The 23,912-nt window shown below is 55.6% G+C and overlaps 11 protein-coding genes across 16 annotated transcripts; all 11 read right to left on the reverse strand.

Moving 5' to 3' along the window:
* Nucleotides 1–40: 40 nt before the first annotated feature.
* Nucleotides 41–1,479, reverse strand: ABB37_04942 (phosphatidylinositol-4-phosphate 5-kinase-like protein; the record flags this gene model as incomplete). Its single annotated transcript, XM_015802788.1, has 1 exon — nt 41–1,479. The coding sequence occupies exon 1, from the start codon at nt 1,406–1,408 to the stop codon at nt 41–43; it is 1,368 nt and encodes a 455-aa protein (XP_015658304.1). The 5' UTR covers nt 1,409–1,479.
* Nucleotides 1,480–1,830: 351 nt separating this feature from the next.
* ABB37_04943 (hypothetical protein) lies at nt 1,831–2,455 on the reverse strand (the record flags this gene model as incomplete). 3 transcript variants are annotated; one of them, XM_015802791.1, is made up of 1 exon in its annotated part: nt 1,831–2,455. In XM_015802791.1, exon 1 carries the CDS (start codon nt 2,305–2,307, stop codon nt 1,831–1,833), a length of 477 nt encoding a protein of 158 aa, XP_015658307.1. In that variant the 5' UTR covers nt 2,308–2,455. The 3 variants fall into 3 exon arrangements, with proteins under 3 accessions (XP_015658307.1, XP_015658306.1, XP_015658305.1); XM_015802790.1 differs by having other exon boundaries at nt 1,831–2,452; XM_015802789.1 differs by having other exon boundaries at nt 1,831–2,420.
* Nucleotides 2,456–5,501: 3,046 nt separating this feature from the next.
* On the reverse strand, nt 5,502–7,767 carry ABB37_04944 (hypothetical protein; the record flags this gene model as incomplete). Its single annotated transcript, XM_015802792.1, has 1 exon — nt 5,502–7,767. The coding sequence occupies exon 1, from the start codon at nt 7,533–7,535 to the stop codon at nt 5,502–5,504; it is 2,034 nt and encodes a 677-aa protein (XP_015658308.1). The 5' UTR covers nt 7,536–7,767.
* Nucleotides 7,768–8,233: 466 nt separating this feature from the next.
* On the reverse strand, nt 8,234–9,104 carry ABB37_04945 (putative mitochondrial inner membrane signal peptidase; the record flags this gene model as incomplete). The annotated part of the gene is made up of 1 exon (XM_015802793.1): nt 8,234–9,104. Exon 1 carries the CDS (start codon nt 8,879–8,881, stop codon nt 8,234–8,236), a length of 648 nt encoding a protein of 215 aa, XP_015658309.1. The 5' UTR covers nt 8,882–9,104.
* A 586-nt stretch (nt 9,105–9,690) lies between these two features.
* Nucleotides 9,691–10,369, reverse strand: ABB37_04946 (hypothetical protein; the record flags this gene model as incomplete). Of its 3 annotated transcripts, none has more annotated exons than XM_015802796.1 (1): nt 9,691–10,369. In XM_015802796.1, exon 1 carries the CDS (start codon nt 10,216–10,218, stop codon nt 9,691–9,693), a length of 528 nt encoding a protein of 175 aa, XP_015658312.1. In that variant the 5' UTR covers nt 10,219–10,369. The 3 variants fall into 3 exon arrangements, with proteins under 3 accessions (XP_015658312.1, XP_015658311.1, XP_015658310.1); XM_015802795.1 differs by having other exon boundaries at nt 9,691–10,317; XM_015802794.1 differs by having other exon boundaries at nt 9,691–10,292.
* Nucleotides 10,370–11,203: 834 nt separating this feature from the next.
* Nucleotides 11,204–12,790, reverse strand: ABB37_04947 (hypothetical protein; the record flags this gene model as incomplete). The annotated part of the gene is made up of 1 exon (XM_015802797.1): nt 11,204–12,790. Exon 1 carries the CDS (start codon nt 12,617–12,619, stop codon nt 11,204–11,206), a length of 1,416 nt encoding a protein of 471 aa, XP_015658313.1. The 5' UTR covers nt 12,620–12,790.
* A 614-nt stretch (nt 12,791–13,404) lies between these two features.
* Nucleotides 13,405–14,240, reverse strand: ABB37_04948 (hypothetical protein; the record flags this gene model as incomplete). The annotated part of the gene is made up of 1 exon (XM_015802798.1): nt 13,405–14,240. Exon 1 carries the CDS (start codon nt 13,999–14,001, stop codon nt 13,405–13,407), a length of 597 nt encoding a protein of 198 aa, XP_015658314.1. The 5' UTR covers nt 14,002–14,240.
* A 481-nt stretch (nt 14,241–14,721) lies between these two features.
* ABB37_04949 (putative mitochondrial Amino acid permease-like protein) lies at nt 14,722–16,785 on the reverse strand (the record flags this gene model as incomplete). 2 transcript variants are annotated; one of them, XM_015802800.1, is made up of 1 exon in its annotated part: nt 14,722–16,785. In XM_015802800.1, exon 1 carries the CDS (start codon nt 16,156–16,158, stop codon nt 14,722–14,724), a length of 1,437 nt encoding a protein of 478 aa, XP_015658316.1. In that variant the 5' UTR covers nt 16,159–16,785. The 2 variants fall into 2 exon arrangements, with proteins under 2 accessions (XP_015658316.1, XP_015658315.1); XM_015802799.1 differs by having other exon boundaries at nt 14,722–16,780.
* Nucleotides 16,786–17,213: 428 nt separating this feature from the next.
* On the reverse strand, nt 17,214–17,774 carry ABB37_04950 (hypothetical protein; the record flags this gene model as incomplete). Its single annotated transcript, XM_015802801.1, has 1 exon — nt 17,214–17,774. One exon carries the CDS (start codon nt 17,772–17,774, stop codon nt 17,214–17,216), a length of 561 nt encoding a protein of 186 aa, XP_015658317.1.
* Nucleotides 17,775–18,958: 1,184 nt separating this feature from the next.
* Nucleotides 18,959–20,501, reverse strand: ABB37_04951 (putative mitochondrial hypothetical protein; the record flags this gene model as incomplete). The annotated part of the gene is made up of 1 exon (XM_015802802.1): nt 18,959–20,501. Exon 1 carries the CDS (start codon nt 20,405–20,407, stop codon nt 18,959–18,961), a length of 1,449 nt encoding a protein of 482 aa, XP_015658318.1. The 5' UTR covers nt 20,408–20,501.
* A 972-nt stretch (nt 20,502–21,473) lies between these two features.
* ABB37_04952 (hypothetical protein) lies at nt 21,474–23,540 on the reverse strand (the record flags this gene model as incomplete). Its single annotated transcript, XM_015802803.1, has 1 exon — nt 21,474–23,540. The coding sequence occupies exon 1, from the start codon at nt 23,019–23,021 to the stop codon at nt 21,474–21,476; it is 1,548 nt and encodes a 515-aa protein (XP_015658319.1). The 5' UTR covers nt 23,022–23,540.
* Between the last annotated feature and the right edge of the window lie 372 nt (nt 23,541–23,912).

Here is a 23,912-nt window from a genome sequence, read left to right on the forward strand (position 1 = left end):
GACTTTGACTCCTACGTCTTTCCAGTCTGCCCACCCGCAGCTAATTGGCACTTGCTTCATCGTCCACTTCAGGGAAGATTAGCTTACTAAACGACATGACGCGTTTCCCATATTTGTTCGGTGGGATGGTGGAGAGGGTGTCCTGCTCCCACAAGAAAGATTTAAAGAAGTTTGCCGCCTTCTTCTTGGCGCTGTAGGTGGTCAGCATGTCAATAATGCCAATGTAGTAAGTCTCCTGATCGTTGAGGCTGTGCACGCCGTTGACGTACTCGGAAAAGCTGCCCGTCTCGGACGTGGATGCATCAGCAAGGTCGCCCTTCGCCGTCTTGCCTTCTGGCGACGACGGCCGGCGCTCCGCCTGCGGCGACTTATTCCGCTCGCCCGGCAGACTCGCCATCTTCATATTTTCAATCACGTACCGCTTGCCCGAGCGCGACGTCTTGGTTTCATTGTACGCCACACCAATGAGGAGCGAATAATCCATCAGACCCGCCTTCATGAGAAAGTCGTAGTCGCTGAAAAGCTGCTTCAGCAGACGCCTACGCGTTTCCTGCGGGAGCCAAAAGAGGCGCGTTAAGTCCTTGTCGTGCAGCGTAGAGAGCTTCATGGTGTCCTCGGCGCCCTTCACGACTACCGTGTCGTTCATCACCTTCTCTCCCGCGGTGTCCTTCCCTCCGTTTGTGGTCACGACGACGTCCATGTTGTGTGGAGTCTCTATCAAATACGGGTCCGGCTCGTAGGCGCGGCGTATGAGGTGAGGGTAGTACAGGTACTTGCCCGGCTTCGGTATTCGGCCCTTGATGTCCCACTTCTCGTGCAGCACCGAGGCGGCGCCAAAGACGTCGTTGAAGCAGAGGATGTAGCCGACCTCCTCCTGCACGCTGACCTTCATTAAGAGGTAAAAGCGCATGAGAAGGCTGCTCGGGTTGGCAGCGATGTGCTGGGTGTACTCCCACAGCACCTGCAGCAGCACATGAACCTCCTCCTCTGCGATCGTCTTGCACATAAACGCCATCGCTTTCGACTTGAGGAAGAGCGCCTGCGAGCGGCCCTCGCCGAGCTCCATCTTGAGGCGGTCCTCCGGCAGCGACCACTCCTGTGCAAAGCGCTCCTCACTCACCCCCTCCACCCTGCGCAGGAAGGAGAAGACGGCGGGTGCGTACTCCGTGACGTGGACGCTGGCGGTGGACCCGGCCTCGCCTGGCGCCGACACCGTCAGTTCTAACGTTTGGTGGCAGTCCTCCGGTTGGATGTTTTTTGCGTACGCCTCGATGCCGCTGGCGGTGCGACGTATGGCCGTGGACGCGTCTGCCGAACGCTTCACCTTGGCCTCCGCCGCTGCCTTCAACGCGGCCGCCACCTGCAGTGCTGTGAGTCCCTGCCCGCTGGTTGCTGCTCCTTGCCCCATTTCCTGGAGTGAATTTGAATTGCAATTGTAGTTTGATACGGCGCTGCCCGCCCTTTGTATATGGCAGCAGCTGTGAAGTGTGCATAAAGGGATGAGAAGAAGAGCAGGCAAAAGAACGTCGACTGGGAGAAGCGTATTCCGGCCACCGTGCACGCTACATTTCCTTTCATATATATATTGGCGCTGTCACTGGAGAAGACGGCCTGTGGAAAAGCAACAGCAGAAAAGAGCACTGAATAAAAAAACTCCTCCGCCAAAAGTGCTTCCGCGAGAGAAGAGAGTGTGAGCGCAACCACCGCCGCATTCCATTCTACGATTCGTACTGTTGTTTTGCTTGCCTGTATGGCCCATCGCATCGCTCCACATCATCGGCACACTCTTTAGGAGCCCCAATCTTACTTTCAAAAAAAAAAAATGGCAAGTCAATTTTTGTGATACTTCCGCATCAGCTTCTCCCTAAGTGAAAGCTCACCCTCGCTCTGAGGCGGCGGCGGCTGTTGGTGATGCTGCGGACGCTGCTGCTGAGGCGGAGCCGGCGGAGCAGAGAAGGAAGCCGCCCCCGCATTTATCGGTGGGTTCGCTGACTGCTGGTTCGCCTCGTCACGGCGCCGTTTGTGGGACAGAATTTGCTGCAGAATGTACGCCTCCGACGCCTGCTGCGACGGTGGAATCGGACCGGCAGCAGACGAGGGCGGAGAAGGACCTGCGGTGGTGCCGTCAGAAGGCAAATACGCATTGGCGCTGCTCAGCGCCTCGCCCTCGCTGCCGCCGCCGTGGCCTCCACCAAATATTTTGGCCTTCATCGCTCGACGCCTCTGTTCCCGCCAGTCGTCAGCGTTGGCACACAGCTTCAACAGATCCGGGTTGACATTGGAGAGATCGCCGTCGTGGTCGTCCATCGTTACGCGTGCGCCTCGGTTTTTCTTTTCTTCCTCTTTAAGGCCGTGTATAAATGAAATAAATGTATCTTGTGGATTGAACAGGCGCAGTGCTACACAGTTTAGCGTGTTACTGTCGGTCGGAGAGCCGATGTAAAGCGAATCCTTCTTGACAGCACCCGCTCGTCAAGAAAGGGGGAAACAAGAGACGTGAAGCGCAGAAAGCAGACAGAGAAGCGCAAAAGGGCTGTGTGTCCATTTTTCGTTCCCTTCAAGGCATAACCCGCAACACGCGCCACAACATCCGTCGTCGTTGCAAGATAGACGAGAAAAAAGACTGCCGAAGGCGTTTTTTCAGATCATCACGGTAAGTGTTCAGTCTCATGTGTAAACCGTAAGATCTGTGGTGAAGACGTTCAACGTATATTTTTTCTTCTGAGATTGCTGCTGAGCGAAGGCGGACGATACGCTTTTCGGCGTTGTGAGTCAAGGCCAGTCGCAATACCGCTTACTGGACAGCAAAAACACTTCTCTCACCAGGCTCAAGGAAGCATAGAGAGGGCTTTGAAAAAATCCGCAGACCTCCCAAGTCATCAGTAACAAGCTCCGACCCCACGATCAACTCCCAAAACTCCTTCATCAGTCTCACATTACCGACACACAATCTGGTTCATTGTAACTATGACAAATAATATCTGTGTATGATCATCGAGAATCACGGAAAGCATGGATAGATTCGAATCATGACAAGCATCTACAGCACCAGCTGGGAGCACGCAGTCACACACGCGCACACGAAGCAACAGATCAGTTGTAAGACCAAAAGGTAATGTTCTTCACGAAAGGGATCAGCTCAAACAGATCGCATAAAGTGAATATCATCATCGTGTTTGTTTCGCTTCTCGATGGTCGCCAAGGACTCGTGCACTCTTGGGCTTATTTTCTGCGAAGCGATCCAACGATGAAAGGGGCATCCTTCGCGGTAAGCATCACCCGTGTACCTTCAAGGCTGACCAGAATACACTGTATCGGCTGGTTGAAGCGCACAACGACCATTACTCCTTCCGTTTTGGCATCAAAGCCATAGCGGAATGTCAAGGGCAACACAAGCAGTCTTCCACTGTTTCTCGATCGTTCAAAACGGTTTCTACATCGAGCAGCTCACGCCGACTACAAAACCGTGTGACGTTCATTGTAACTATGACAAATAATATCTGTGTATGATCATCGAGAATCACGGAAAGCATGGATAGATTCGAATCATGACAGGTGTGCGAACACAACGAAGCACGCAGCTAGTGGGTCTCGATGACATTGAATAACTTTGCCAGACATGAGAGTAGAACGACAAAGGACCTAAAGACATCTGACAGCAGAAGAACAGAGAGAAGGCCCTCTCAACGCGTGAAGGCGCGCTGATATCAGCATCAGCAGACACACAGCGTCGGGTGCTCAGTTCATTGTAACTATGACAGTAATATCTGTGTATGATCATCGAGAATCACGGAAAGCATGGATAGATTCGAATCATGACAAGCATCTACAGCACCAGCTGGGAGCACGCAGTCACACACGCGCACACGAAGCAACAGATCAGTTGTAAGACCAAAAGGTAATGTTCTTCACGAAAGGGATCAGCTCAAACAGATCGCATAAAGTGAATATCATCATCGTGTTTGTTTCGCTTCTCGATGGTCGCCAAGGACTCGTGCACTCTTGGGCTTATTTTCTGCGAAGCGATCCAACGATGAAAGGGGCATCCTTCGCGGTAAGCATCACCCGTGTACCTTCAAGGCTGACCAGAATACACTGTATCGGCTGGTTGAAGCGCACAACGACCATTACTCCTTCCGTTTTGGCATCAAAGCCATAGCGGAATGTCAAGGGCAACACAAGCAGTCTTCCACTGTTTCTCGATCGTTCAAAACGGTTTCTACATCGAGCAGCTCACGCCGACTACAAAACCGTGTGACGTTCATTGTAACTATGACAAATAATATCTGTGTATGATCATCGAGAATCACGGAAAGCATGGATAGATTCGAATCATGACAGGTGTGCGAACACAACGAAGCACGCAGCTAGTGGGTCTCGATGACATTGAATAACTTTGCCAGACATGAGAGTAGAACGACAAAGGACCTAAAGACATCTGACAGCAGAAGAACAGAGAGAAGGCCCTCTCAACGCGTGAAGGCGCGCTGATATCAGCATCAGCAGACACACAGCGTCGGGTGCTCAGTTCATTGTAACTATGACAGTAATATCTGTGTATGATCATCGAGAATCACGGAAAGCATGGATAGATTCGAATCATGACAAGCATCTACAGCACCAGCTGGGAGCACGCAGTCACACACGCGCACACGAAGCAACAGATCAGTTGTAAGACCAAAAGGTAATGTTCTTCACGAAAGGGATCAGCTCAAACAGATCGCATAAAGTGAATATCATCATCGTGTTTGTTTCGCTTCTCGATGGTCGCCAAGGACTCGTGCACTCTTGGGCTTATTTTCTGCGAAGCGATCCAACGATGAAAGGGGCATCCTTCGCGGTAAGCATCACCCGTGTTCCTTTACAACTAGCGCCTTTGGTCCGACTAAACTAGAGGTCGCCTTGCATCTTGTGGGTGCAGCAAAGCAGTCCTGCTGCGTATTGCAATACTCAAAACTGCTGAAAAGGAAGCTGCAGATGTGAGAAGTATTATGTTCTATGGTGTACGTAAACGCTAAGGTAGATCCGGAGAGAGAGAGAGAGACAGGCGACAGTATGGAGCGAACGACCACCGATCATTAAAAAAAACTGGAAAGAAAAAAAGAAAAAGGGGAATACGAAGCGCTCCATGCTTATTGGAGATCAGTGACAGCTGCCTCTCCGCCGCCGACGTGCGCAGGCCAGCGGCACTCAAGACGTATACTGCATACACACTGAGGAGAGCGTGAAGCATGCAGAACCTATCGGGAGGCGTTAAGTGGAGCATTGAGTGCACGGCAGCGCAGTGGCACCTAAGTAACGGTTACGCCTGAGGTGAGAGACAATAAAAAAGGTTATCGTTGGGTTGTTTCTCATCTCGCCTTGGACAAGCGTTCATTGCTTTTCAGCCGACAACAACCAAAAATTGCAGTCCAATGAGGCACACGCAGTGAGATCGATGTCTGCGCTGCCGTCGACTTGACTGCCCCATCGACGCAAATCGACGTTGACGCTGCAGTCCATCACGCCGGGCCATCCGCTTCGACAAGGTCAGGCCGCGCCACACTCAGCAGCTCGTACGGATCGTACCACACCGGAATTTGGAGCTCGCCGCATCCCTGCGGGGTGGCAGCCAAAGCCTTCTCGATGCGCTCCTGCCACTCCCGCTGCGTCGCCACGGCGTAGGTCCGCTTCGCGTTCAGGAAGTGCACGGTCTCCTCCTCTAGCTTCGAACACAGGGGCGGCACGCGCAGCTCCACCGGCAGTCGCACCGCGGAGAAAATGTTTACACGCGGCACCACCCACTTCTGCATGTCGACGTTGTCGCCCAGCAAAGCGCGCAGGTCGCCCGCCTGGCTCTGCGCCCGCTGTCGCTTGAAGCCGGCCCCGCCCGTCTCGTCCGGGCGTGCAGTTCGGAAGATAAAGCGCTGCTCCAGCACGAGCAGAAGCGCCCCCCAGGCAGCACGTTTCGCTTCCGGAATGAGAGGCAGCGTACGCAGCCACGTCAGATCCGGGGTGCGCTTCTGATCCATGTTCGTCTGCCAGGCGTGCTGAGACGTGCTGCCCCACGCATTCACGCGCCACCGCGTTAGCTGCTCCACCAACTGCATCAACGCCTCCGCATCCGCACCATGGATGCAGTGGGAGGCGAAGCGGCGGAAGGTCAGCAGGCCGCCTAACCGCTCAAACGCCGTCTGCACCCCACCGCTGGAAGCGGCCAGGACGTCCATCAAGATGCGCATCTCTGCCGTTTCTTCCGTCATCTCGCACAGCCGCAGCAGCCCCGGCAGGGCCTCGAGGCGGTCATCGGGAAAGGCGCGGGTGGCCTCGCCGCCTTTTACGTGTGCCAGCACCGAGAGCCAAAAGAGGTGCTTCATCTCGGGCGGCATCTGCTTCACACCGGTCGAAGCGAGCGGCGGAGCGGCGCTCGCCTGCACTTGGCCGTGTGACCCCGCTGAGTGTTTCATTGGCATCTTCACCGGCGGACGCGCCACCACCACGCCGGGCGGCAGCGGAACTTTCACACCGATGCTGCCGGGCAGGCGTCCCGCAAAGGGCGGCCTCGCCTCTTCTGCCACCGTGCGCGTCGGAGACATGGCAGACGGCGGCTGTGGACTCACTGCCGCTGCTGCTGGTGCTGCTGGGGGGGCCGCAGCAACGTGTGGCGCCGACAGGGACGGCTGCAGCTGCACCGCCAGCTTCACCCCCGCCCCGCTCGTCAAGTACGTCTCGATCTTCAACCGCCGATCTTTCGCAGATGGGAAGCGCACATTCGTCGAGTGCTGCTCCCCCACGTAGCGCGTCCCGCCCTTCTGCCAGTCCATGTACTTCACGCGGTACGTCTGCTCCGACAGGATGCCCACCGGCACGCGGCTCTCGATGATCAGCAAAGGGGCCAGCTGACCCACAAAGCCGTCCCACAGCGGCTTGAGCGGGCCGGGCTGGATGGAGTCGTAGAGCAGCTTCAACATGTCACAGCAGCACGCGAAGCAAATCGCCAACTCCCCGCTGTTTTTCCAGGTGAAGCGCTGCATAGCTTTACCGTTCTTCTGCGCGGAGAGGTACTGCTGGCGGTACTCCCGCCGCACCTCCGTCACGAACATCTCCACCGCCACCCGGAAGTAGTCGAGCATGCGATGCCGCCCCTCCGGGTAGCGCTGCTTGTCCACGCTGATGCGTCGAAGCACCGTCGGCACCTGCTGCATATCACGCAAGGGCGGCAGGGGGATGTACTCGTTGTCCGGTCGCTCAAACCGCAGGTCGGGGTTTAAGTGCACGTAGTGCTGCTGCGACGCTTGGGCCGTGGTACCGCCTGACGTTGTATTATTTGTGGCGGTAGTGGTGGGCGAAGCCGCCGGACGTCGGGTCTCATTGGGGGAAGCGTCGCTAGAAGAAGAGGAGCTGTTGGAGGAGTCGCTGCCCGAGGATCCAACGGTGCTGGAGTCGTCGCTGTCGCTGCTGGGGTCGGTGGTCATGGTGCTCGACGTCTCGGACGACCTGAACGCCTTTTCTTCCGTCTTGAGCGCGCCGTCACGCGTACTGCGATTGAGAGGCATTGTCGTTATGTGTGGGCGCGGGAAAGCAACGCGGAACACGCGAAGGAAGTTTCTTCCTTGCGTTCACTTTCACTGTATGGGATCTATAGCAACTAGGGAAGGCAAACACGCGCAACAGCGGATGGGCCTTTGAGAGAAACCAACAAAAAAAAATGTGCACAAGCAGATCACGAAAGAAGCGTTGTGCAAGAAACGGCTTTCCGTGAGGTGCGGTTCACCGCTTCAGCTGCGCTTTAAAGAGGGATGTTGCCCAGCAAAGGAGGGAGAAGGCAAACGAGGACAGTAAAGAAAGCAAGGGTGCGTAGATGGTACAGGTCAATTTCACTCTCCCACAACGGCCGCTACCGACAACACTTTAAAAAACAGGAGGCGGTCCCATCTGTGCACCTCGATGAAGATCTGTGGGCGTCCATTCAAAGGAGCAAAGTCGACGCACCAATGCAGCGTCGCACCGCGGCTTTTTTTTTTTGCCACGGCAGTCCGCACGTGTCAGAGGATGTTCCATTGAACGCCATAGTCTTGCAAAGGCATCGCGCTTTCGAGAGGCAAATATGAGCACGTAGGTTGTGTTGTTGTTGAATTCTGAGTAGCATATCCGCATCTGTGAGTGCGTTAGCGTGTGAAGCACGCGAGAAACCACCTTTGGAGGGTGCCCCAAAACAGCTGTTGAATGTACGACCCACTAATGAAGGCCCGCCCTACTTTGCTGAAGAAGAACGCTTTACAGAGTGCGGCGTCGGCCAGATGGAGCAGAGGACGAGTCCACGCACGCACTCCACCGGCACCGGCCCACACCGCCGCGAGTCTAAGCTGTCCTCCTTGTTGTCTCCCTCCAACCAGATCCACTGCGACGGGTTGGGGACGCGGTCAACGCAAGCGTCCCAATCCTTCGCCCGCACCGCATTGCGTGTGACGTAATCGTAGTACGCCTTCTCCGACTCCAGCACCCGCGCAACCGTGGCCTCGCCGCTTTGCTTTTCATCCGCATGCGAGAAGTACGGCGTGGGCACCACCTCTACATAGTGGTCCATCCCCCACCCCTCCGCCTCTGCCTTGACTGTGGTGCTCTTCGTCACGCGCTTGCACACGGAGAGGTCCTCGGTAACTTTCACCACCACAACATCGTCCGGCTTCACGAGCGGTACGTTGAACCACCGCCGCGCCTGCAAGAGGGAGAAGGGCACGAATAGTAAGTAGTCACCGGGGTGCAAAGTGGGCAGCATCGAAACACCCTTGACGGCGCAGCTCACATCGCAGTTCCACCCAATGAACACGCCTAGGAGGATGAAAGGAATGTCACCGTACTTCGACGTACGCATCGTTGCCCACCATTGCCGCAGCGCCATTTGTGTTTGCGTTCGGGGGAGTTCAACCTAAGCTCATTGAAGAACAATTAATGTGATGATAACGGCTCGCATACGAAGAAAGCAGTGGCCCTACACACCCAATGAAGAAGATCGGAAATTGAATTGGGGAGTTGATTGACTTTTCAGAACCGCTTGGAGGGAGGGAGGGAGTCTCCCGATTTCGGACAACACTCGGTGAATTAATAATGATAATTGAAGTTCCTTAAAGAAAAAAATGAGATGGTACGAGAGGAAAGAGATTATGTGGAGGTTTTGCGTTAGACACGGTGGTGCTTTGCGCTTCTCTGAGCCTTGCGTCCGAAACTCTAAAGGCCACAAGAAGAGGCGGTCTCCCCTGAGCGAGAGGTACGTACACACCAAGAATAATAATAATAAGAAGAGGTGAGCACAGTTTCGTGCATGGCTGCAGCAATTTAAGAAGTCTGGGTGCAACACACTTCTTCGGAAAGGCGAACTGGAAAGTGCGGACACGCCAAAACTGCAGCGTTCTTTCGCTACAGCGTTCTGCACGCTCGTAACGCATTTTTGTTGTTGTTGGTACTCTTGTGGATGTTATCGTTGGGGACGTCGGGAATTAAAAAAATACCAAAAAGCAAAATAGCAGTGAGTTTGGAAAGCATTAAAGCAATGACTTCTGCACAGCAGAAATGCAACACGATAAAGCAAAATACAAGGCGAAGGCCTGCGTCAGATGTGCTTTGGGGGGGGGGGGTTAAAAGGTGCACGAGTGGAAGTGTGTTACAGCAGGCACCGGCGCCAGAGGTGAACTCCATTCTGCCCCGCCTCTGTCATGTCTCGGGCAACAGAGCTCGCGCGCGGTTTGAAGTCGCCGCGCGCATCCTCATCAGCGACTCCACCACTGACTGCTGCAGTGCCGCTTCGCGCTGCGCCGTGACGCGTTCGAGGTGCCGAAACGCATCTCCGCCATGCGCGTCGCGGCAGCACAGAGGAGGCGGTGGAAGAGGAGGGAAAAGAGTTGGAAGAAACTGACGAGCCGCTGCTGCGTCCCTGGCACTTTCAGCGGACGTGTGGGGTTGTCGCTTCGTCGTCGCCGAGTCGGCCTGTTGGCGATCCGTGTTGGTGAGACCGTACGCGGACACGATACGCGCGCTCAGGTGCTCGGCCGTCAGCGGCTGCGCTCCATCCTCCGCAATGGCAGTGGTGCGCATCAACGCAGCGTGGTAGATCAAGGCAATCTTTGGCGGTGGCAGCCGCGCAATGACAGAGGCGGTCTCAGAACAGTCAAGAAGGGCGCGGCTGTAGACGGCGCTCAACGGCCGCAGTGTCTCGCTCTGGAGAAAGCTCTCAAAGTTCATCTCTGACGCAAAGAGACTCTGAAAAGATGCGACAAGAGAGAGAAGAAAAAAGGCTTACTGCAAAATACGAGGTCTTCACGAAGCAATCGAGTAGGTGTCTCAGAGGAGGGAAAAAGAGTGAAGCAGCAACCGCACAAACCGCATTATTGTCTAGAAGAAGACAGAGAAAAGAGAATAGCGTTGTTGAGTCATTTGGAAAGCACTTTTTGAAGAACTCCCTCCGATGCCGAAGAGATAAAACCAAGGTGACTTCCTTAACCTCCGCTCACCTGGCGCACACACACACACACAAACAGGGAATGCATCAAGGATCTTTGCAACATTCAAAGTTTCCCTTCTGCTCCCTTCAAGGCTGCTACCGTGGCTGTACACTTCAGCAGTGTTGCCCACTTATACGATTACTGTTTTTCCTTGTTATTGATCTGAGATGTATGCTTAACTGACCAGCAAGCAAGACGATGATAAACGAGTACAACTACAGGTGACACAGAAGCTATCTACGGAAGCCACAGCACCCTTCTCAGTTGATTTAAGTGCTGTGGGGAGGAGAGAAAAGAGGGAAGAGGAGCAGGCGCCATTCTTTCCGAGAAATAAAAGCGACGCGTCAAGAGCTCCTCTTTTTTTTTATTTACTCCAAGACGGTCTCCGTGTTTCACATTCTGAGCGACAACAAATAGAACCGGCTGTGGCGCAGATGATTCGTGCGACCGCGACACACATACAAGCACATGATAAAAAAGCAGTAGTCTTCGCCACGGCCCGAGCAATAGCCACAGCAAAACCTTTTGCACCTCAGCTGTGCTCAACGTGCTCGTCATCTCGGAAAAATAAAAAGAGCACTGAAAAATGTACAAGGGGTCTGCAATTGAAAGGCAAGACTCATCGAGTGAGACCGCGATGAAAGAGGAGAAAACAAAAGGGGAGGTAATTGACATGCTCATTCGCTACACATGCCTCCCCGCCTCCCCCCCCCCCACTTGATTCATCAGAAGGACTGAATGGTTAGTACACGAATGCGGCCTTGAAAAGGGTCATACGTGGTCAGCTTCAGCGGCTGCCCCTCGGACGACTGAAGAGCCGCCTCGAAGGCCGCCGGTGTCGTCACTGCAACGCGCCCGACGTGAGATATGATGTGCCCCGTCCCCAGCTGGTGATTTGAGGCGGTGGAGTCGGGCAGCACCTTCGCGAGCACGACGCCTTCTTCGGCGCCTTCGACAGCAACACCAAGTCGCTCCGCGCCCGTCTTTGGAATTGCGATAGAGGCAGATGGCGGGGGAAGGGGAGGGGATGGCGTAGCAGCTTGAACTTCTCTAGCGCTGTTGCTGTCTACTGGCATCGCGGATGCCTGCGTGCGAGAGGGTGGTGCTGCTGACGCCTTGGGCGCGTTATCAAGAGGAAGTGAGTTCGCTAGCGCTGACGGTGTCTCGTGCCCCCGCACCGATGGCTTGATGGGCGGAGGCGGGGTAAGGGGAGGAGCAGCGGCGACGCTCGTCATGGCGTGCTCGCATGGCGTTGCTGCCGCTGCCGGTGGCGATACCGCTGCTTGCAGCACCCCGTTCATTGCCGATCCTAACGTGGCGACAAGCCGCTCTACCTCTTGTAGGCGCTTTTGAAGAGTGTCGACGTCTGCCCTCGACGCCACCGCCGCCTCCACGCAGTCCATCCTCTCCTGCACGTACTCCACCGCGGCCAGGGCGTCGTGGGCGTCCTGCAACGGTACCACCGCCGTCGCCTCGTGCGTCTGCGCGACGAATTCCGCGAACGACTTCGCCAGCGCCTGCACCTGCCGCTGTGCAGTGAGGCTGACCTCGTGCAGCTGGCGCACCATGTCTCCCACGTCCTCCTTGATCGAGGCGCCAAACTCGCTGCGCATCACATCCAGCTCGTCGCGAGTCTGAGTCACGACGCTCGCGCAGACGCGGTCGCGAAACGCCTCCATCTGCTCCTGCGTCTCCACCCGCATCGCCCGCAGCTGCTTGGCGGAGGTGGCCATTGCAATCTCGTTCATGTTCTTCAAGTCCTCCGCGTAGGTCTGCAAGCTTTGCTCCGCGGCGATCAGCACCGACTCATGCGAAGCGCGCAAGGCGTCATCGAGCGCTTCGGAGTCTTCGACTTGTCGGTACAGCAGCTGTGTGCGGCGATCCGCAGCGTAGCGCTCACTTGCCTCGCGCGACGCCCGATCTGGACGAATAGCGGAGTTGGCTCGTGAGGACGGGAGGAGGCCGGCTTGGGTCGTCTCGAAACCGCTAGCACCGCCACCGTCGCTGGAGCGCAGCTCCGACTTGAACAACTCCGTGTCATTGGCGTGTGCGACCAAGAAAGACAAGACGTCGACGAGGTACGAGGGACACGTGCCGCTGTGGCACAGCAGATCAAACTTGCGGTTTAGAACGGTCGTCATCACCTCTGAGAGAATAATAATATCAAAAGGATAAAAGAGATCAATTGGAATTCAAAAAAGGTTTCTACGCTGTAAAGACGGTGATTTGTCGGCTTGTTCTGGTTGGTGTTGCTGCCTTTGTGTGAACGTCGGCTCGTTGGGGAAGCGGAGAGAGCACACAATATGTGACTCTTGAGACGACAGCCACCACGCCGACAGAGGAGGGCGTTTCGCGCCACAGAGAAGAAATGAAGAGGCGAAGGGGAGGCGAGAGTCGAGAAGTTTGCCTGCGCGTGTTCGTTCAGCCTTCGGGAAAATTCTTCTTCCGCCCCTTCAAGAAGCACCCCTTCCGACACTCCGCGCAGCACAACGAGGCGCTTTCGCGACGCCAAAGCAAGAACACCGTAGGATAGGAAGAACGTCGCCTCTGCTGTGTTCCGTGTAGGTGCCCATCGTTGCGTTTCCTCTCATTCATCTCGCTCAACACCATTAGTGTTATCACTGTTATGGTTGCCTCTTTACGTCTCTCCATGAGCACACCCATCACGGTCCGAGACTTTCACAGAAGGAAGACAAAACGAATGCAAAAGAAAGAACTGAGAGCGCGCCAATGAGCCTAAAAGAAAAAGAGAGAAGTATTCGTCACTTTCGAAGCAGAAAAAAAAAACATCTTGTTGTCATCACGAACCCATGAAAGCCAACGGCGGCCGACACGACGGGAGGGAGGTACCGCAATTCGCAAAACAAACAGCAGAGAAAGAAAACGCACGCACATCTTCACTGTGTTGCCCGTTTTATTAGTGCCATTATTCCTGAACAAACTGGCACCGCTTCTTGTCTCGCAACGTGCTAATGAGCGACGTGTAGCGCGCCCGTACCGCCTCTCCGTCGGGCGAAGGAATCAGAAGTCGCTTCGCTATGAGCACAAAAGGTGTGTTGCGCTCGATCATCATTTCGAGCATGAAGCACATGCCGCGCTCCGTCACACGCGTGCCGCTCACATCGAGAAAGTCGATCTGCCCTGCCTGCGGAGAAAAGCGAAGTGTGTGGACGAGGAAGATGAAGGCGGAGTCGTCGAGGAATGTGTTGTCCACCGCGTAAATGCGGCGTGCGTTTGTCATGCGTCCGTTTGCGATCGCGATCACCACGGGCAGCACAGGCACGCACTCCAAGTGGAGATCGGGTGGGTTTGAGACGAGCAAGTCGACCAACATCTTCTTTTCCTCCTCCGTCTCCACCTCTCGCGCGAAAAAGCGAAAGAGCTGGTCAATGGAGAATTGCGTCTTCGCGGTTTCCTTCTTAATGCGCTCTAGTCGCTGTGCCTCCTCGATGATTTCCTTGCGCGTCGCCTCCGCCTCTCGTTGCAACTCTGACACCGTCTTCCGCTCGCCGTCGCTGTACATGGTGAAAGCCGCTAATTGTGGCTGCGTGGAAAACAAAAACAAAAACAACAAAAAGAAACGGTTTGCAATATAAAGAGACAGAGTAAGGGCTTGACTAAATCGCCTTTGTTCTTATCGTTGCACTGCGAGCCACCTTCGTGGCACAGCAAGTGAAAGTAAAAAAAAAAGTGCACGCGTTGGCGCTCACGCAGAGAAGCAGAGGTGGAAAACACTTCTCCGTTCGTATTTCTCGAGGTTCCTTCGCGGAAAGAAGCCCAAACGTGCGTGCACCGGATTGACGAGAGATGAAGAAGACAAGAGGCAGACAGCGAGAGAGAAACCAAAAGCACGATGAAAGAAAACTGAAGAGTTACAACAGGTGGTACATGGAGGCGCATTAACGGTGTCGTGTGAAAGTGGAAGTTCCGCTGTTTCTTTGTCTTGCAACAAAAAGCACGCATCGAGCGTTCTTCGCCACCCACCGCGGGTCAGACCGTGAGGGCAGAGACAACAAGGACGAAGAGAGGAGAAAAAGGTGTTCTTGACCTGAACCCCCAACACACACACAAGAAAGGAGCAATTTCTGACGAGCAACCAGCAAAGGCACAAGGCGGTTTGTTTTTCCCCTTTCTCTTCTCTCTGTCGTTATTGAACAAACGAGTCGATAGACATGTTTAAGCGAAGTTGCATTTTCAGCGTGTGCGGACCGCGACAAACGTGGAGGCACACGCGCAAATGCACCTAAAAGAAGTTAGACTCGATCGAGTTGTAAGTGCCAACGGAGCACACAAGCACGCCGAAGATCAGCGTCGCCCAGGTCAGCGTGAGGTGCCGCCAGCCCATCGCTTCCAGTGACCAGTAACCAGAGCGCAGCGCGAATAGCGCCGGCAACACGAAGGAAAGCGACCCGCCGCAGACCCCGCCGAGCAGATCAAAGAGGACGCGGATGTTCGGCACGGCGAGACCAATGAGAAGCGCCAGCAGCGCCAGAAGACCGGCAATCGTGCTCGAGAGCCAGTCCGGCACGGGATTCTCATCAGCGCGGTAGCCGAGCGCCATCACCACGGAATCACGTGTGGGGAAGATGGTCATGGGAAACGCCATGGTCACCGCCACTACCATGCCGAGATAGGCCACCTGCGCAGTCGGCGAGCTGAGGTGGTCGGCGAAGTTCACCAGTACATTTGGGTTGATCGCCCCGCCAAAACTCATCGCGCCGAAGACGCCCGTGGTGATGTATACGAGGGTGCAGGTGGACATAGACCAGAAGGCGCACAAGCACATGCGCTGCACGGAGCGGTCCTGCAGCTCCTCGTAGATCTTTGGTGCAACCGGCTGGCAGCAGTAGCTAAAGACAAATGTGGCCAATGCGCCGAGCGTGCCGGCGTCCCACCGGGTAAGGTTTGCCTTGGCTGCCTCGTCCACGATGCTCGCCACTCGGCTCGGGTGCTCGTTCTCCAACACCTCCTCAGCGAAGCGCACGATAAGGCCACCCGCGAGCAACAAGGTGGACACTGTGCCGACAATCGACGCGTAGCGCAGCGTGTTGATCTTGCGCGCCAGGGACAACGGAAACATAATGAAGGCCCAGAAGATCAGCATGGCGAAGCGCCGGCCAATGATGTGGGATAAGCCCGCCGCGTGAATCAGCGGCACTACAAAGTCGCCCATCACCACCACGTACATCACCGCCACACCCCAGCAGAAGACGACAATTACGAGGGCCGTCAGCTTCTCCGCGATGGGGCCTACAAGATCCATGGCGAGCTCCTCGTAGGTCATTAACTTGGTCAGAGCGCTCACCTTTGTCAACAGGAACACGCTGTAGATGGTCAGGGTGCAGACGACGAGCAACGTGAGGGTGCCGGTGAGGGTGCCGCAATGCTGCATCGCGTAGGGCAGCGCCAACACACCGGCGCCGCAGGTGGCAGAGGCGAGGTTGAAGGCGCTTGAGACCATGCTGCCGCCTTCAGTCATGTAAAGTTTGTTGTAGAACATGGGCGAGAGGGAGAGCATGCGTAAGTCACGGCGAGTGAGCACGGGCACACTGTGCGCACGACGGAGTTCGTTGCTGTTTGACCGCAGCGAGTCATCGGAGCGGTACGCGGCATGGGAGTAGGACATACGAGTGCGGGTTTTGTTGGGCAGCATGGGGCTCGTCTCCCCCAATTCACCCATTGCTGCTTCGTAGCCCGGCACATTGCTGCTACTCATCTCCGAGTATGGCGACAGCTCGTCTGTGGCTACCCTAGTCAATTAAAGGTGCGCCACGTTTTCTCCTTCTGTGTGCTTGCAACTCTCTCCGCGAAGTCCACGATGGTGCTTGGGGCAGGAAGAGACCCAACAGGCGAGAAGCGGAGAAGCTGAGATGGAAAAAAAGGAAAGCTACTGAAAGCAACAATACTAGAGTGTGATGTATTTAACAAGGGAGAAACACATTATACACGTTGGTTCAAGTGGGATCAGAGTAGAACGTTGTCACTATGCAACGATATAAAGAGTAGTGGTGAGGAAAAGCTGCGTGTGCGCGTGTATGTACGTGTGTCTATGTGTGTGTGTGTGTGTGTATCACGAGCGAAACCCAGAAATGAATGCGTCAGTGAATCCGCTGTGAAATAACAGCACAGCACTCTGAGTTGAACGTTACTGAGTTCGGAAGAAGACGTGTCGAATAGGCAAGTGCTTATCGTGCTGTATATATATGCTATTAAAGAAGGAAAAAAGGAATGTGTACGTGTGTGCTTGGATAGCGTACACCTTCTCCGCTTCCCCCTGCGTGAATCTCCGTCGGTATTCCCCCTTCTCTTGTGAACATCGGTAGAGAGCGTGAACAACGAGAAGAAAAGTGGCAATGAGTTCGCCCAGCAAGCAGCGACCCGTAACGAATCATCCTTGTTTGCTGCGAGGCAATTCAGCGGCCTCACAGCGGACGCGGCGAACCCGGAGACGAGGGAGCCACTTCGGGTGGTCAAGTGAAAAAGTCAAGGGCGCCCTTAGAGGAAGTTTGATCCAATGATCAACGCCCTCAGGTCGGCAGAGGTGGTGGTACTGGTGATTCTCTCCGTTGGGGTTCTTATTTCGTTTATTGAATAGAAGCAGTCGTCGAGAAAAGAAAAGAGTATTAAGCACGGGAGATGCAACGATCATTGATTTCCATTCACAACTTCAGTGTGGTGTCTGTAGAGCACCTACACATAACCAAGTAGTTCGCCAAGAAGACAAGAGAAAAAAGATTACGACTTCTTTGCGCGCTTGCGGTACGCTTTCTTCGACTTGGCTGCGCCGGATGTGGCGCTGATGTCCTTCAGGCACACCTTCAAGTAATCTAACTGCATCTGTTCAGACTTGCCGGACTCATCCCGCACGACCACCGTCGGGTCTTTCAGCAGCACCGTCCACACCCCATCACAAACGCGGTAGACAGGGAAAGCGATGTTGCTGTCATCAAACGGTGCCTCCACGGCCGGAGAAGGAGACGACGCAGCGAGGGTGTGCTGTTGCTCCACGTCAGCCGTCGCTAACGGTGTCACATCCTCTGTAGCCTCAACCGCCTGTGCTGGAACGTACAACTGAGGTGCTGCAGTGGACACCGCAGCCATCCCGCCACCCGCCACGGAGCTTGGCGGTGGCACGTGGACGGAGACGTGCGACATCAGCGGTGCCTCCGCCACGGCGGACACCATCGACGCGTCAAAGACACGCCAAATCTCCTTCTCTTGCCGGGCGGTGAGGCGTGGGTTCATCTCGGCCAACGTGGACGCCAACGCCAGGCCGAGGATGGTTTCTCGGTACATGGTGTCTGCGTATTTGCCCGGGTGACGGTGCGAGCGCTTGTGTAGGTGTGAAGGCGTGGGTGGGTGGGTGGGTGTATGCTCCTCTGCGTCTGGCCTCGTGACGGTGCGGAGGAGAACGTTGCGTTCTTTCTTTTCTTTTGAGAGAGCAAGAGGGCGGAGAAGCAAAGGTGAAAAGTGAGGGGAAGACGCTCCACGACAACAACAATAAGAGAGGCAAGACAACTAGTTGAGACTGCTGAGCACAAGACCAGATTCAGGTATTTCCTGAGAGAAGAACATCTCTCCATCGTCGGCATTCTTTCTCGTTCCTACGTACAAGGAAAAAGAAAGCCTGCACTTGCAGGAGTGCTGTGGGCGCGTGAAGTCTACGTTTACTTCTCTGTGTGCCTGTTTCCTCCTCGTATCGTAGGATGCGATAAAGGAGGGGAAAAAAAAGAGAGTCATATTTTTTACTGGTGGTCGCTGAGAGCCACGAAGCGTGGGCCTGCTCTGCGAAACAGCGAGGGCACTTCCTTCTTGGCTGCATGTGCTATATTGGTCGTGCGGTCGTGCAACAGAGCACACACACACGCACGTTGTGAAGACTCCACGGGATTAGAAGGTGAACACGGGGAGAGAAAACCGCGCTACAGGCAAAGGAGGTGGGCGATGCGGAGTTGGCTCTGTTGACGATCGAAGGTGAAGTTCATAGCGGCTGGTCCATCAAGCGACGCAGCAGAAGAGTTCTCCGACGGGAAGCGCATCTGCGTTCGTTGCGTTGGCATTCGTACCCAAACACACACACACACACACACACACACACACTCCGCCGGCAATCGTCTTCTTCCTGGGGTGTCCCTACTTCGCACCGCGCACGCAACATCAAGAAGAAGAGGAACAAAGAGAAGATTTTTAAAAGCGTCTGTGATTACAAGAGAGAAAGTTCATGGAGGGTGCAGCAGCAGTCGAAAACAGTTCACAAGGAAGGGTCTTTCCCCTCTCGAAGGCTGCACCGTCGCGCAGAGACACAGAGAGGGAAAGACGTGCACGGCACAAATCCACCCCCATTTATAGGAGCTGCCACGACAAGCAGCGTACTCCGGTAGCATTAAAGTAGCGGATCCATCGACGAGAGGAGAAGGCCGGGTTGCTGCAGCAATAGCTACCAATTGCCCTTTTCTGTTGGCATTATTTTTCAACCTTCCTCACGGGGCTGCAGTGGCCACGTCGATGCCGTACGCCTTGCGTACAAACTGCTTTCGTTCTTCCAGCATCGCCTTGTCCTTGGCGGACAGCCGAGTCTCCGGCGTCACCTGCATCAGCGACGGCTTGGCGCGTGCCTCCTCCAGCATCTTCGTCTGCGCCTCGTTGTGCACGTTCAGCGTGGCGTACGCCCACAGCGCGTGAATCCGAGTCGCCCCGTCCATGGCCGCACCCGGATGCGCCGCAAAAATCTGTGAGCACACGTAAATCAGCTCGTCGTTGCGCTCCTGCACCGCCGCGAAGCTGCTAAGGGTAACCGCCGCGTCGGCCGCGTCGACGTAGCCGACCTGCTTGTACAGCATCGCCACTCGCGAGGCGAGCAGTGGGAAGAGCTCGGCGTCGAAGAGGTCAAAGGAGCTCAGCGCATTTAGCACCGACGCGATCTCATCGGTGCGGAAGTCGGAGGCGACCTTGCACGCCCGCTCCGCCAAGGCGCCAAAGACGTCCTCGGAGATTACGCTGGCTTGGTAGTACGCGTTCGTAACCTTCGCGATGGAGGCGGCATCGAAGGTGTCCACGAGAGCGACGGCACGCGCGCCGAGCGCCTCCATCACGTCTGCCTTGCCGCGGCCCGCCCACGCAATACACGAGAGGAAGGAGGCCAGCAGAGGCGCCTGGAGGTCATTTAAGTGCTCCAGCAGTCGCTGCTCGTAGGCGCTGAAGAGCTCCTCGTCGATCTGATGCAGCTCTGTAAACGCGTCGAGGATGGTGAGGGCGATGATCGGCGACGCCTCGCTCACCTTGCGCAGCGCATGGTCGCGCACCGTCAGCATGAGCGGGCTGTGGAGGTAGCGCACACGCGACACGGCATAGACCACGTTTGCGATGTGGGCCAGTGACACACGCGTGTCCTTCAGTACAGCCGCACCGTTGTCGCACATCACTTCATACAAGCCTGGGTGGTGTACACCGGAACGCCCGTAGGCGTTGATGAGCACCGCCGTTGACACCGCATCCATCGTCGATGCTTCTGCCCGCACAAAGGGAATGAAGGTAAAGAGCACGTCGTACAGGTACGGACTGCGCAGCACAAGGCAGCTGTGCACGATGCGTGCAAGAGAGGCCACGTCCATCGACTTCTCCCCCTCCGCGGAAACACTCGCCTCAATTACAGCGGCGAAGGGCTGCCCTTTTGAAGAGTCAATTCGCAGCTGGGAAGCGAGGTGACACACCTTGCTCGCCACCACAGGCGTGTAGGCCGTTTGCAGATCATCCAGGTGCTCCACCTCGTAAAGCTGGCGGCCGTAGCGCAGCAACTCCGCCCGCCTATCCTGGGCCGTCTGCAGTTGATGCTGCACCTGGTCGACGGCGGAGACAAAAGACTCAGTCGTGATGAGACGCACAGAAGCGAGCACCGGACGGAACGCCCGCCGTGAAAGAAGACGGCGCATGACAGCTGTAGATTGGTTCGGAAAGACTGTGATGCGACTCCCTCCTTCTGTCTTCTCTGAAAAGAAAAAGTGCTGACAAGATTTAAAGGAGAGCTTTCGAAGCGTCAGGTTAATGCGGAAGCGCACGTTTAGAATAAAAGGAGGGGGAATAGTAAAGAGAGGAAGGAAAAAAAAGTCAGCGTGCAGGCTGCAGCAAAGGCAGACGCGCGGCTGGCGGGCAGAAAAGACGCGAAAACGCGCGTGCCACAGCGAGTGCCACTACAACTCTTGCTGTGGCGACGGTTACACATGCCAGCGAAAGCAATCCAGTCTGCCGTTCCCAGAGCTTTTAAGGTCGCTAGTCACGAAAGGAAATTCGAGGAACACATGAAGCCTTTCCTAATCGCCCTGCGGCTTCCAAGTAGATATCTATATATATATATATATATACGTCTTTTTATCGTTGTTGCTTGCTTGCTCCATTTGATGAACTTCTCGTGGGGTTCACGGCCCACATCTAATGCAGTACACTCCTCAGCACTTGGCCATTTAGTTTCTTTTCTTTTTACAATGAAACCCTTCTATGTCGATGCATACACATACCGAGAAGTCAGTTCCTGTACATGGACTAAAGAGACGCACGAGTGTAAGAGCGCGGTATCGATGGCCACATACATGTGAAATCAGCGTTTAAAAGAGAAGGAAAAAAGAAGAAGACTATAAATTTGTATTTGTAGAAATCAAAACGAAAGCTCTAACGATACAAGTAAATCTCAAGCAAATCAGATCAGGTAGACAGCGTGGAGCGTGGCGCATCGGAGGAAGTGAACAACGCAGAAGGTGACGAAAGACTTTGTAGTAGAGCGCACTCGTCATTCGCCCTTGTCACCCACGCACGTTCAGGCGAAAATAACTGCTTTTCTCAACTCACTTCAGCAATTCAACGCATGCTCGATGAACGCAGCAGATTTTCGCTCGTGCGCACCTCAAAAAGTGTCGTCTCAAGCAAGGGATAACCAGTTATAAAAAAAAAACGAGAACTGAAATACTGGTACAAAAAAGTAGGGGAGGAATGACAACGATGCGATCACAACAGGCCAAGGCTCTTCATGTACATGCGTGACTCATAGCTGCCGTAGCCGTCGCTGAGGGAGTCGTCGTCAGCTGCGACGCGGCCTTGTGTCCCTGCCCTTCCCCGAAAGGCGCCCCTCTCACTGCCTCTGCTACCAGCTGGGTCCGCATGCGCAGCGGGAAGTCCGGCCGGTGGGGCCGAAGCGGCCTCCTTCGTATGCTCGTGAGCCCCTTGGTCAACCGCTGCCGATCGGTTCTGCGTGTTGTCCTGAAGACTGCTCGTTGCCGTGCTGGGCGGCGGCGGTGGCAGCGTCCCTTCCCGTCCGCTGCGGCTGTCCGCGACGTCGGCCAGCGTGCTCGTGGGCGGTGCGTGGCGGGGGATGGCAGAGAGGCGACTCAGCGGCTGCCGCGTCATCGTCGTTGCGGCGGCCGACTCTGCAGAAACTCGTCGGTACGGCGGGACGGCGTCGGCGGTGGTCAGCGAGGCCGTCGTGGGCGGGCTGACAACCGGCGGCTGGCGCGGCTGCGCCGGGGCGGGTGCGGCTTCTGAAACAGCGCCTGTAACGCCCACAGCGGACGCCTGACCTCCCGTTGCGCTCAACCCCGAAGTCTCCAGCCGCGAGAGCTGCGGTCTCGAATCGGCGAGACTCGACCGTGAAGCCGCCGCCGGCATCTGCAGTCGGCTCTTCACCCCGGAGGAGTTGAGGAGGGGGTTGGCGCGTCTTCCCAGCGCGCTCGTGTGCGACGAGGTGCGGCTGTGCACGGCGCCCCCAATTAACTGCTGAGAGGTGTTGTGCGGATCCCACGGGGCAGCTAATGCAGACTCGGAGGAGCGTGTCGTGCTGGGCACTCCGCTGCCGCCTGCCGCACCACCGCCACCGCTGATGTGGTGTCTCGTCTGCTCCGACGGCGGCGTGCACGCCCGTGAGCCCTCGAGCACGCTCGAGACAGCAGGCGCGCTCGATGCGAAATGGCTCTGTCCACTGTAGGTGCTGCCCTGACCAGAGAGGTGCCCGCGTGACACGTCTGCGGGAGCCTGCTCGGAGTTAAGGGTGGGCCACGGGTGGGAGACGAGGTGTGGGCTTGGCCCTGGTGCGTAGCCTTCCGTTGCCGATGTACCCGGAGAAGGCGGCTGAGCAGAGGACGATCGAGGTCCTGCGGCGGTGTTCACCGTACTGCGCGAGGTCCGCATCGTCCGCTCCACAGCTGCAATTCGGTAGTTCACCTGCTGCATCCACTCCGTCATGGTGTTCAGCTGCACCTGAATGGCCTGCTGCTGATGGTAGAGCAGTCGCAGGAGCATGCGGTCATCCTCTCGAAAGCGAGTGCCGCTGCCGTCGTCATCGGTGTCCCGGTCGTCAGCCGCATCATTATTGCCTTCACCGTATACACTCGCACCCGCCACGTTTTGTCTGCCAGCGTAGGAAGTAAAGACGGGCGGCCCGGGGGGAGGGGGGAGAGGCACGGAATCTAAGAAGGGGAGTGCCGCCCCTCGGGAGGCGCGCGAACGCTCTACACCGCTGCCGCCGCCGCCACCGCTACCACTCGCGCCGCTTGCAAACATCAACGGTGAACAAAGCAAAACAAAAAAAAACACGCAAGGCTAACTCCTCGGGTGCTCTTCAAAGCTGCACCGCTGCTGGTTGACGCTCGTAGCCGCCACTTCAGACGAAAATGCTGTGCAGTGCTGAAAGATGTGGAGCTCAAAAGAAGAGAAGGTGACAAGGAACACAACGTTGTATTACACAGGAGCAACTTCTACGCCCATAACGCAGATGCAAAAGGCGAAGCGGAAATAAGAAAGGAGAACAAGAAGAGTAAAGAAGTAAAGGTACAGATAGTAGACGCGCACACCGGTGTCGACGGTGAACAGGAAAAAAAAAATACAAGGAAACGAAATATCCGTAGTGGTAACAGTAGTAGTAGGAAATGTAGAGAAAGAGAGAAGAAAAAGCAAAGAGGAAAAAGGCTTGTGCGTGTATTTGTTCACGAATGAAAAAGTGAGCAGGTGGGCGCGCGTGTGCGCTGCAGCTCTATCATCTATTGACGGGTTTCCGCTATCGCGAGAATGTGAGCTCTCTGCTTTTTGTTGTTGTTGTTTTTTAAGAAGTCAAGAGCGAAGAGAAAGCAAAGGTGCGGGGAGTGCATCGAAGAGTAGGAGGGGGAAATCCAACCACACTGCTTGCATCAGATGTGCTTACGACGCGTGAAGCGGCAGGCTTCGTAGACGGAGTGATGCGAGCTATGCACAAGAGCACCTCGGAACCAGAAAACATCGCAGAACGTAGTGCTTCTGATGCGCCTCGAGTGCTTACTGCTTTTCTTCTTCCTTCACCAGTCTATGTTGGTTCCGTCATGGAGCAGAACAAACTCAAGCAACGACACACGCCTTCGTAAATACACGAGTCAGGAAGCTTGAAAGCAGCCGCCTCTCTCACCGCGAGTTGGAAGTCTG

The sequence above is a fragment of the Leptomonas pyrrhocoris genome, assembly GCF_001293395.1.
Source record: "Leptomonas pyrrhocoris isolate H10 chromosome Unknown, whole genome shotgun sequence".
NCBI classification, from domain to species: Eukaryota; Euglenozoa; class Kinetoplastea; order Trypanosomatida; family Trypanosomatidae; genus Leptomonas; species Leptomonas pyrrhocoris.